We start from the raw sequence: 12821 nt of genomic DNA on the forward strand, positions 1-12821 counted from the left end.
TAGTTACAAAATGAACATATTCTATGCTTTCCGGTTCTGCTTAAGTGTGTCAGAATCTGTTGTGTGATGTAGCTATTAAAAGGGGCTTATTTCCAGATTATGCTCTTTCCCCTTTTCACACGGTTTATCCTTTCCTGTGTGACCCTGCCTGCCAACTTATTTATGGTTTCGAGCCTAGTCACCACTTCATGACTTGCTTGTCTGTGAATCAGCACAAAAAACAAAGTAGACATTCTCCGGTATTCTCTCTCATTGTAGGTGGACACTGGAATGCAATTGAATGTAGGGATCACATAACAGACTGTAGTGCTACACCAGGCAGCAGTGATATTCGAATAATGTGGTGCAACTGTCTGCAATTAGCGAAAAATTTGGCCATGCGGGCTTCATGTTTACCATACTTATAAACTGTATTAGCATGAAATTGACAGATGCCTGAAGACTATACTGGTGCATTATCATATTATTGTTATTGGATTTGGAGCTACAGTGCATTGTGTGTTGTTGATACAGTTAGTATTGATAGAGTCTTCATGTTATTGGAGCCAGGCTAGTATAATCCATTGAAGGTTAGAGTGTCTGTCAATACTGATCTCACTCAGTTATTGTTGGAGTTGTTTTGATAGAGACAACCTTTCTCATGATCTTTAGTGACACTCTTTACTCTCTGTGTTAAATTGCAATTGTGTCCATGTTGATGCACTATTTAGTTTTCAGCAATGTTCTCGAAAAAATTGAGATTCAAATTTTCAGTCATTTTAAATAGAGATAGTGATTCAGATATAATAATAATATTAATAATCATAATAATAATAATATTGTCAATAATAATAATATAGATCATTAAAAAGGATATTAGTTCACAATAATAATGAATAATAATAATAATAATAATAGTAATAATTATTGTTACAATGGAGTGATTAAGTTGAGATACAATATAGAAAGAGAATGGACATGTGCAATTTGAAGAGAAAGGAGATTTAGAGAAGAAAGGACTATAATACAAAATATGATGAGTAAGACAAGAGAGAGAGGGGGAGAGACAAAAACAGGAATGTTAATACCTGTTAAGTTTTGGATATTATAAATTACAAACTTTTTGAATTGAGTCAGTCATATTATAAGTAGTGTCAGTCAATGTTAGCGTGGATGGGGTATAGGGAAGAAGAGAGAGAGATAAGAGAGGCTAAAAATTTCAAATTGTGATTCCTTGCTAATAATTATAGTATAATTACTGTCCATGGCAGTATAGTGAGAGAGAGAGCTACAATCATCTTAAGCTGCTAGAAGCCAGTGCTAGCAATCCAAAGGTTAGTAATAAAGGAACGAGCAAAGAGATGAATGTTCTGGGTAGTATTTGTCTCCCTGAGGAAGTGAATGGTTCTGAAATTCCTGTTGAGTCATCCGTTGGAAGACTTGACGGACTTGGAATACTTGTCGACGTTAAAGAATTTAACGAAGGAATCACGGAAGAAAATGTAGAACCAGATAACGTTGACGATGATGAAGGCGACGGGATCGGATCGCATTCTGAAGTGACGTTGTACAACTGAGAACATGTGAAACCAGGATCAATCCTACAGGCGGTACAACCATCCCCAGATGCAGTGTTACCATCATCGCAGTCCTCAGTAGAATCTCTCCTACCATCACCACAGATAGGCTCAAAGCATATCGAGTGACTGCTCTGTTCTGGACTGCATTCATAGCCAACAGAGACTTCACAGGTTTCTTGACAGCCAAGATCCAGCTCGTTGTCAACTCCCATGTCACATTCTTCTCCAGCTTCTCTGAACCCATTGCCACAGTAAGAGTCCTCTATTCTGTCATATTCATAGAAGATGAGTTTTGCTGTAGTGCCTGGAAGATTCTCAGAATAATGTCTGTTTAAGTTATCTGCTTCGCTGCCATCCGGGATCCATTGGATGATGGAGAAGGTTTTTTGGAGCGAGACGTTGTCTTCGGGAGGGTTTGCTGGAGATTTTTTACCACATTCCACATTAAATTCATCATTGTCACTGGAGAGAGAGAACTGCTGTGCACCACTTTGAAGAGCTTCGGCCATCGTTTGTATCTTTGTCTCTAGACTTATCTCAGAGTTTGTGTTTCCTACAGCACAAAATAAAACCCTGGTAGGAGCTGGGGGCACCACCTTATCAAGTGGAGCCTGTGCCTGGGAAAGTAGTGAACGGAATACTTGATGTACTACTGGTCTGTAGTAAGGCTTGATTGTAAGGGAGTTGAGTATTTTAATTAGGTCAGATTTGATGTCTCCTTTAGGTGTAGCCCCTGAAGAGATTATGTTAGCTAGTTGTGATTTGTTGTAGCAGCTGGTGAGTGCATGAAAGGATTCCTCCTCAAAGCTCAGTCGGTCCTTGGGGTCTTGCCCTCTGTTCTTCCCGGCCCATTTCTTAGCAATAGGGATCATCTTTGATTGAAGACAGAGCTCACTTTGTAGGAGCCATGTGTCTAGTCCGAAGGTTCTCAGACAGTTTGAGCAAGAGCTGTTCGAGTGCGTGAACGCTCTGACTGCGTTACATCTCGGTAGAGCGTAGCCCAATGAGAAACCTTCCTTTCCTGCTTGATATAGTGATTCAATGCAATTGTCGTGGAAACTACAGCTAAGGGTCCCTCTGTCCCTGATGTGATGGTCACAGAGAAGTCTTAAAGATGATCTCTTTTGCAAGTTGGGCTGTGAGTCTGATACATCTATAGAAGAGAGAAAGAGGATGAATTCGATGAATGAAGTATCATTATTATAATAAAAATAACTTTTGGCTTAGAAAAGTGAGGTGATTTTATACAATTGCAGCCTTAATGGTTGAGAACAGGCTTGCTTTGGAATGCACAAATCAAAACAGCTACTGTGTCTAATGGAATAACTGCCAAGCAGTCTGTAAGCACTACTATGATTCTAAATGGTTGTATGCAGAAGCCTTCTGTTGTCCCTGCTGTGAGAAAGGGCCTAATACTACTGTTAGTGATAACAGTTTGGGAGTGTTTACATTGCAGGATCACAACACTGAGTTGTAATTGGGTTGCATTGGAAGACATTGTCCAATTGTCTATAGTCTGTGTTTAACATCACAATGGTCACTACAGAGACTCAAGTCTTACAAACCTCCCCCTTAAACCTTAGCTCTATCTTTGAACTGACCATAGTTACAAAAAGTGTAATGGAATTTTAGATAATACATGCAGATATACGGGTAACCCAAGCCTCTTATTCCTGCATTAGGCTATATTCATTATTATTATTATACTCAGTGAATGTTGTGGTTTATAGAAATAGAAAGTGATAGGGAAACATGTTATGACCTACAGCTAAGAGAGAGCCATTATACTGCTGCACCTGGGCCACTACTCAACTGGATTGTGAGTAACTGTGAGTGGCAATCAAAATAAATCACTGTAGTCTTGTATACACTGGAAGGCTGGACTCTCTCACAGATCTCAAGTGCTTAAGTGGTCTTATCAGATACTAGCTAAGTATGTGGTAACAGCCACAGCTGGGGATCTCATGCAGCAGACCGCACTGTAATGCTATCTTGCAGTGCAAATACATATACAATACAATCTCTTTCTCTTCCAAATCTTACAAGAGTACAGTGAAGTATATTGCTATTATTGTGTTGATTCAAATGCTTACCTTTTCCATTGAGCGGGAGAGATTGTCCTATTTGAAATACTGAGCTCCAGACTAGCACCAAAGTGAGTAGTAGTATACCTCCTCTTCTTCTCACGCTCATAGAGAATGCTTCTGATCCATAGGCTCCACGGTCCATCTGATTCCTCGAGCTAGAAGTGTGTGACACGCGCCGGTTCACAGCAGTTCCTGCTGCTGCTTCTCGTCCTGCAGTTTTCATTGTTTGATTGCGGATTTTCTGCACAATTATAACCTTTTCTCTGTATCCAGTGTATTATCAACACTGCAGGCCTTGTTCTCAGTTGTACTGACTCGTGGGAGCGGATCTTGGCCTTTTATATACTAGTGAGATAGATAGACAGCACTGAGCTCAATTGTTATTTTAATATCCAATGCCGGCCTTCATTGCCATGACATCCGGATCACGTGACCACTTCAATTGCACAACAATACAATGATTCTCTGTGAATTTTTATTTTTATCTGATTTTTAAAAAGGAAGTTTAAAAATTAGCTTGTGGTAACACACTAGAGATAAAACACTACATGAGACACTATTATTTATAATTATTTAATAATTATAAGCTAGACTACCATGTATACATAATAATAATAGTAATAATAATAATAATAATAATAATAATAATAATGTATTAAATAATTTAAAGCTAAGTTTTTTGATGCGAAATTCTACAAAGTCCTGCATGTATACGAAAATGGATCCTACTCTCCAAGTGATAGCCTTTATAAGCAGTTCTACAGATGGAAACAATCGTGTGAATCAAAAAGGAAGAGAGAGAGAGAGAGAGAGAGAGAGAGAGTGACAGAGAGCCATATTAATAAAAGTTCACTCTAACATAATTAGTAATCACGGAACAGATAATATCAGACATTAAATATTCCTAAAGCTCTAATGCAAGACAGATTACCCCCTATAACGCTGCAGCTGCAAGAGAGGAGAGTAAACAGAGGCTGGGAACAGAGTCCCAAAGCAATTAGCCGATAAATTAATTAAACTCGCGATTAGTTTATGCATCCCAGAATCCCAGACTGTTGGGAGACAAGGGAGAGGAGGAAGGGAGAGGAAGGGAGAGAGGCTAAGGTGGCCCTGTAACTAGCAGATGATTAGGTGTAAACAAGAGGTATGCGTTTGAGCAAATATGATACAAGGAGAAAATATTAGTTAGCAAGATTAAATGCTGGGCTGTTCAACAAGACAGTCATAAGACAAGGAAAAGGACAAAGTGAATTTGCTCACTTTGCTGTTTCTAGAGTTTTCTCGGCTTTGAGGAGATCGCCTTTCTCTAGGTGAAGGAGGCCTAGCTCCATTTGAGCAGCTGGCGCCGTGTAATGGTCAACTTGAAGCTCGCCAGATCTGTGGAGAGAGAGAGAGAGAGGGAGAGAGAGAAAGAAAGAAAGGGGGAAAAGAGATAAAGAGGAATATTAGCAGCAATATATACAGCCATTATCAATATTATGAAGTACACTGCTATCATTAATCGCGGCATACACAAACTGAACAATTGAAAGTTTTGAATACAACATTGCAAGACTTTCCCGACACATCCGTTCACCTGAATCGAAGAGATAACCCCCTTCTAGTCCTACACTGGACTAAAACAACAGCAGTAGAACATACAAGAAGGATAATAAACGAATCTAACAACACATGAGCAAAAACAGTGAGCTGTAGTGCTTATAAGAGCTGGAGGGAAAGTAAAGTCTAAATTATGAATATCATTAGCCATTGTACTCAATCTAAATTACCACTTCTGGCGGCATGCACAGTGAACTTACACTCTCACTGGGGCATGCTGGAAAAACAAGATATACTGAGTAATTTACTGAGTAGTATACAGAATGATGGGATATACCGAGACATTTACTGAGTAAGTACACTAAGCATAAAAACTTAAGATAAAGGAGAGGACTCTCCTTAAGAGTTAAAAAATCCACACGGAGACAAAAAATCATTTTATAAAAAATTCAATTTTAGGGACAACAGTACAAGATGTGTGTGGGGGAGATAATTCACAGGCTACATTATACAATGAGTGTATTGTTAGGTTATTAGTATCAGGTATTGTTTCACCTGTTAATGACGGCTTCAAAGCACTGCTGGGCTTCATCAAATCTCTCTAAGCCTTTGAAACAGACGCCCTGGATCAAAGTCACTATGGACCAGTCATCAATATAATGCTTGTTGGAATCTGTGAGGGAGAGGGAGAGAGGGGGGGAGGGAGAATAGAATAAGAGAGAGGGGGGAGGGAGAGAAGGAAGACAAAAGGTAGAAGAGGATACATTAACAAGTAACTAGATTTATTCTATCACCAAAAGAAGAAGGGAGAGAGAGAGAGAAAGAGGAAGCGGATCACAAGATTCACACATGCCTTGTATTGTGGGCCCATTGTCCACCCCCTACCACACCAGAACATTACCATAAGGAGGACAATATTGTATACAGACCGTACTAATTACGTGTAACAATAAAACACCAGGACATTACAGGAAAATAGAAACCTTTCATGACGATGATGATGATGTATCTGTATGTATACACATTCTCACGACAGTGAGTGAAATGGTTTGTATATGTGTACATGTACATGTACGTTTCCTACTGCTAATCTCCAAGAGTTGAACAGTTTCTTTTTCCTTGGCCAGCGGATATACTTATCACGTCCTGTGTCAATACCCTGTACTTTTGTCAAAGATAAAAACTGACATTTAAGCTGTAATAATTCCACTTAAATCATCACGTAGGATGAATGCTGTAATCACAAAATGAAGTCAATTCACATATGAAGAAGTGGTTTTGAATTTTAAGCTGGTATGATCTATAGCCTTCTCTCTCCTATTCACATGTACATGTATACATAGCAAGACAATAAAAGAGCCATATCCTGTCATTGCTTACTAGTTACTACTACAGACAATATCCCTATATATACAATGTACCTGGTAAAATTATAATAAAATAATAATAATAGTAATGTTAATCGGATTCCCATATGTACTATGATCCAGTGATTGCATAACTTTCTCAAATTAAACTTGCGATTCGTAGTAAAATTAAAAGAATGACTCTTGGCCTAGTACACATGATAAAGCATTCTACGTGTGAATGACCTTCACATTTCAAATTATGTGCAGGTGGTAGGAGGGAGGTTGAGAGTGGATATCTGATACCGTTGCATTACTTTTATGGGCTCCCACTCATTGTAGCTTTTTCACATACATTGTACATTGTACTATGATACATGATGAATGTCTTCTCACTAATCCTTAATTCTTGCTCTCCTAATTATCATTCTCTCTAACTTGATCCAGACACTTTTTGTCTCCGGCACACCTTTCACCAGAAGTTTAGTTACGCTGAATCCATGACTTTATCAAGTTAATCTTTTAACGCTAACGTTACTATTATTATTATTAGTATCAATCGTACCTCTCTCTCTCTCTCCCCCTCTCTCTCTCCCCCCTCCATCTTCTCTTACCCTTTAGCTCTTCCAGAGTCATCAGTTCATCCCACACTATCCTAAGGACACTCTCCAGGAGTTGCTTGTTCTTTGAAAGGAGTTGGAAGCCGTTCCAAGCATAAACCATTTCCTTTAATGAACAATAAATGAATTAAAAAGGTATCACACACTCTCACATTGAACACAATAACAAGTACTACGTATATACCATATCCATATAATAATTATGTGTACTATGATACATATATGAGCATTTTACTATCAGTAGCACTATTGGGCCCACACTACCTGTCCTTAATACATGTACAGTGTAGCCTCTTTATTAAGGACACCATTGGGCCCACACTACCTCTCCTTAATACATGTACAGTGTAGCCTCTTTATTAAGGACACCATTGGGCCCACACTACCTGTCCTTAATACATGTACAGTGTAGCCTCTTTTATTAAGGACACCATTGGGCCCACACTACCTGTCCTTAATACATGTACAGTGTAGCCTCTTTATTAAGGACACCATTGGGCCCACACTACCTGTCCTTAATACATGTACAGTGTAGCCTCTTTATTAAGGACACCATTGGGCCCACACTACCTGTCCTTAATACATGTACAGTGTAGCCTCTTTATTAAGGACACCATTGGGCCCACACTACCTGTCCTTAACACAGAGGTGTCCTCATTTCAGAGGTACTTTTGTATAGGCTTTTACCAATTGGGACATTACAAAATGTCCTCATTATAAAGGTGTCCTTATCCCAAAAAGTTAGGCTATGTATATTGTATTAGATTAGTGTGTGTGTGTGTGTGTGTGTTGGTGTGAATGTATGTGTGTGTCGATTGACTTGTTATTAATAATAATTTCAATGGAAACTCATAATTTGTTTGAGTGTCTTTGAGACAAAGGTGCATTAAATTGATTAACGATTCAACCACAACCTTCAGGAAAACCTATCATGTTTACAACAGGCTACAACTGTACACATGCACCGCCGGCACAAAAGAACTTGTACGATATAATTAAGAATGCGGTCAGACAGACAAAAATAAATAAATAAAACATTTACACATGATAATGACAGTATGGTAATATAGAATATACACGTTATAAATTAGCATTTAATGTGTTTTATATAGTGTATTAAGGTGGAGTAGGAAAGAGATAGAGGTTGTATGCGTAGACATTATGGTAAATGTGATTAATATTAGATTAATACTGATTATCAGCCTGTTTGTTTACTCATATCAATGACTGTTGTGGTTAACTTTATTTACCAAGTATAATGTAATAAATATCATCATTATGTGCCAGGAATAATTGGTACAATAGCAGCTGACTCTCTCTCTGTCTTCCTCTCTCTCTCTTTCCCTCCTCCTCCTCTCTCTCTCTGCAATACAGAAAGACATCTGGTTCTTTTTTAATTAAATTCCTATTCTCTCATTAAAAGTACATACACACACAACACAATGCAAACATGTACGTGTACAGACCCCACGTAGCAGATACCATTTCCCTTTATTACCAAATATGACCTCCAGATGGTATGAAATGTCTATCAAAGCAATTAATACGACATTATACCTTCATATACACACAAATTGCACTCTTAGACACATGTACATGTACATAAATACAATATACAATACACTTTCAGTATAATATATTAATATACAGTTCTGCCTATGGTGGTCGGAGGTGGTCGGGACAACCACCTCAACAAATGAACCAACCAGTTCATCACTTAGACCAACCATCCAATTAATACTAATAGCCATACATAAAGGATGATATTGTAGTCTACTAGTATGGTGTACATAAGCTTAAAACGAACAACATTAGTCTCCAACCACCTCTAATTTTATTCTAGGCAGAACCCTGTTAATAATGAGGTCCTAATACTACATGTATGTGTATCATAGAGTAGGATTTGTTATTGTTTAAAAGAGGCAAGATCACTATTTAAGAAATGCCAGACAGTAGCTGGGATATACAATATGGCACCAATACCACATTATCAGTTATCATATGTACATATATACATAACCCACCAGTGTGTGTGTGTGTGTGTGTGACCATTATAATTACTCCAGTCAGTGGAGTTGGTATAATATCTTCATGTTAATGATATTCACTGTTAATATCACAGTTTAGGCTGTCTACAGATCCATCAGTCAGTTAGACTACATCTGTACATACTGACTTAACATTTCTTCCCATCATTCCACACAGGCAACCTTTACTACTACAAAAACATACATAAATACACACACACACACACACACACACACACACACACATTATACATATACATATATTTATTGTACTTATATACATGTACATTTACATGTATAGATGTACATGTACATGTATATAGTGGATGTAAGCTGAAGGTGAGAGAAGCTAGTGGATAAACTGATACATTACTGTTTGCTGGTGGAGACATGCTCTCAGTCAATACATGATGAAAATGAGTGCTGAAATACATACAGCACATATAACATACACACAGCATATAATATACAGTAGCATATAACATACAGTAGCAGTAGCTATATACATGTATGCTTACATGTACATGTACTTGTAGGATGTGGATACATTACATGTAGCAGTAGCTGAGTGTATACCTCATCATTATCAGTGATATAATACAGAGAGTTTAATAAGGTTTATCTTTGTTGCAATTGTCATTAACTCAATTATATCTTATGTGTCAAATGGCTATCTTTCGTAGTTTAATTTTGTGCTCAAAAATAGCTCAAAAATAGCTCTTAATTTAGTAGGATTTTTTAATCAAAATATAACAAATTATATATTAGTAGGTCAGTAGTTAAGTTCAATAGTCCAATTGAATGTTAATAGTCTTATCAGAAATACATACTTTCCTGTTTATCCTCACAATGAAAGAGATAATATCTCTATTAGTGTGAGTACAGGTACATGTGTAGAGCTGCCATGCAGTGTCACGTGTGCTAGTGATAGTGACTAGCTTATTAGTTAAGTGGATGGTGTTGTCCTTTATTCCATTAGTTTAAGTACATGTATACCTGTAAGAGTATGTGACATACAATCTCTTCTAATTAATAGGCCAGATGGATAGACATTATATCAATATTTACTAATCTTTTTAAAAATAAAAACAACGATGCCAAAAAACATGAAAAAGAGTTAAAGTTGCAATAAAGAACCAAGCTACTGTACACTGTACATGTAAATACCACAGGGATTCTATAAAGGCTAGGGTGGTGCAATCTAAAAGCTTTTATATTCTGTTAGGGTAATTTCAAAATCTAATTACAGCTGCAAGCTAAGGGCCTGCACTGCCTTGCAGTGACTGAGTTGTTTATAAAATAATGAGAGCCACTTATAGTGGTGATGTCAGTTTAAATTAATTACTATTAATTGAGAATGTCAACATTCAAAGGTGACATCAATGTGTGTGTGTGTGTGTGTGTGTGTAAGTACTTAGTGACATATTAATAAAGTTATTAGTGACATATAAATAAAAGCTATTAAGTGTAAATGACATCTTAAGGTTCAGTGATAATTGGGCTATTGAATAAATCCTGACTCATTTACACAGTCTTCAATATAATTAGAATAACATACACTTAATTAGAGCATAGATTTAATTTAGTGAATACTACAGTGTAGCTTCTATAGTAAGGACACCTTTATAATGAGGACACCTTTATAATGAGGACACCTTTATAATGAGGACACCTTTATAATGAGGACACCTTTATAATGAGGACACCTTTATAATGAGGACACCTTTATAATGAGGGCACCTTTATAATGAGGACATTTCATAATGTCCCAATTGGTACAAGCCTATACAAAAGTACCTCTGAAATGAGGACACCTCTGTATTAAGGACAGGTAGTGTGGGCCCAATGGTGTCCTTAATAAAGAGGCTACACTGTACATGTATTAAGGACAAGTAGTGTGGGCCCAATGGTGTCCTTAATGTACCATTATGCTTACCAGTCCACATAAAGGTAGTCTAGCTCCTTCAAGTGATCTCTCAGCTTTAGCTATGACAAATTTCTCGACAGGAATAGATTTACCAGCAATCCTCTGTTTATGAGTTGGAATCTCCCTAAAGAAAGAGAGAGAGGGGGAGGGAGAGAGAGAGGGAGAGAGAGGGAGAGAGAGAGGGGAGAGGGAGAGGGAGAGAGGGGGAGAGAGAGGGGAGAGGGAGAAGGAGAGAGGGGGAGAGAGAGAGGGAGGGGAAAGGAGGTTACAAGGTGTGCTACAAACTAAATATTTACAAACATTTCCCCACCACAAACTTTCACCCACACAAACCAATAGAATTTATGTCTTGTTGTCAAACTTGTCATCACGAAAATACAATATTTGTCCAATAACAACTAATTCAATTCAGTTTAGTATCAATATAACGACCCTCTCCTTAAAACAAAGAGAAAGGAAGAAAGAAAGATCCCCTACTACATTAACAATGATAAACTCATTCCCTATAATATACTGAGCTAATATACTGAGTTAGTATACTGAGTTAGCTATCGAGCATCACGTAAAACTGCTACACTGTGAAAAACTCGTTCCTGAAACTTGGTACCAGACTCAAACTATAGCACATGAGAATCAATACAGCTTCAATATATATGCACACAGACTATAACAACAAGTCACACAGCAGCCCATAAAATAAAGTGACCAATAGTTACACTATACATAATTATTCGAATTATTTGCCGAGTCACATACAAACCTAGGACTATATAGCCAATACTACCGTCGCTAGGGACATAGTTGGTTGCCTAGCAACAGGTTGTCAAGAGAAACGAAGAGAGAGGGGGACAACATGTTTACTAAGAAGGCAAGGGAAATTGTAGAGATGAAGTGCCTAAGGGAATTTAATAATTGAGTTAGGGCAGAGTTCAGAAGGACACACTGTATGAGTTAGCAGTGACTGGCTGGGTCAAGTTAGTGCTTAAGGAATGAAAGTGAGATTAGAGACATTAGGACACAGACTGTAAGAACTAATGAAGTTAAGATGTGATTAATGACATTAATGTAATGAAACACAGGACATTAAAGGCATGTACATGTACAAGTCTGTCTGATACTGCTCTTTCCTTCTCTCCCCCCCCCTCTCTCTCTCTCTCTCTCTCCCTCTCTCTTTCTCCCTCTCCCTCTCTCTCTCTCTCTCTCTCTACCTCATAATTTCTTCCCATTGAGAGTCGGTTGCCATGGTAATGCTAGTGTCCACCTGCTCCGGCAGGTAGCTCTTGTGTCTAAGCATCAACTGAAAAGCAGCTTTTTGATATAAGAAAGTTGACTAGAGAGAGAGAGAAAAAGAGAAATACATATAATAATAATAATAATATAATAATAATAATAATAATAATAATAATAATAATAATAATAATAATAATAATAAAGAGAAATGCATATGTATATTAATAATATGCAAAGGTTGAGATATAGGATATAGTGACAAATCATTAGTCATTATTAGTGGTGAGTGTGCTGCATACTGTTATGTCATCATAAGATCACACTTATCAGTATTGATAGCCATGAACCATCACAAACACCATCACAATGTAACAGCATGTATACACATACACGTACATGTACATGTACATATGTATATACCTAATTGTATTCATGATGTATGTGTAAATTACTTTAGACCACCGGCTCTCTCTGTATAATATGTCT

The 12821-nt window shown here is 37.5% G+C and overlaps 2 protein-coding genes across 2 annotated transcripts in view; both read right to left on the reverse strand.

The window, feature by feature from the left end:
- Positions 1-734: 734 nt before the first annotated feature.
- On the reverse strand, positions 735-3986 carry LOC109583951 (uncharacterized). The gene is made up of 2 exons (XM_019999497.1): positions 3653-3986; positions 735-2712 (listed from the first exon to the last, which is right to left on the reverse strand). The coding sequence occupies exons 1-2, from the start codon at positions 3867-3869 to the stop codon at positions 1274-1276; spliced, it is 1656 nt and encodes a 551-aa protein (XP_019855056.1). The 5' UTR covers positions 3870-3986; the 3' UTR covers positions 735-1273.
- A 132-nt stretch (positions 3987-4118) lies between these two features.
- The window catches only part of LOC109583948 (tetratricopeptide repeat protein 39B-like), a 22773-nt gene continuing 14070 nt past the window's right edge, over positions 4119-12821 (reverse strand). The window contains exons 16-20 of the mRNA XM_019999492.1: positions 11115-11229; positions 7146-7257; positions 5741-5858; positions 4907-5023; positions 4119-4404 (exon numbers count right to left, since the gene is read on the reverse strand). Of these exons, the coding sequence (XP_019855051.1) occupies positions 4317-4404; positions 4907-5023; positions 5741-5858; positions 7146-7257; positions 11115-11229 (550 nt within the window). The 3' untranslated portion in view covers positions 4119-4316. The remainder of the gene's footprint in view (positions 4405-4906; positions 5024-5740; positions 5859-7145; positions 7258-11114; positions 11230-12821) is intronic.

This window comes from Amphimedon queenslandica, unplaced genomic scaffold (assembly GCF_000090795.2).
Source record: "Amphimedon queenslandica unplaced genomic scaffold, v1.1 AMPQUscaffold_13263, whole genome shotgun sequence".
Lineage (NCBI taxonomy): Eukaryota > Metazoa > Porifera > Demospongiae > Haplosclerida > Niphatidae > Amphimedon > Amphimedon queenslandica.

Excerpts from the sequence above, each read along its gene's own strand:
- LOC109583951 (XM_019999497.1), bottom strand. The coding sequence starts at position 3,869 with ATGAAAACTGCAGGACGAGAAGCAGCAGCAGGAACTGCTGTGAACCGG. Across the intron at positions 2,713-3,652 it reads TCTCCCGCTCAATGGAAAAG|ATGTATCAGACTCACAGCCC; the intron begins GTAAGCATTTGA and ends TCTCTTCTATAG.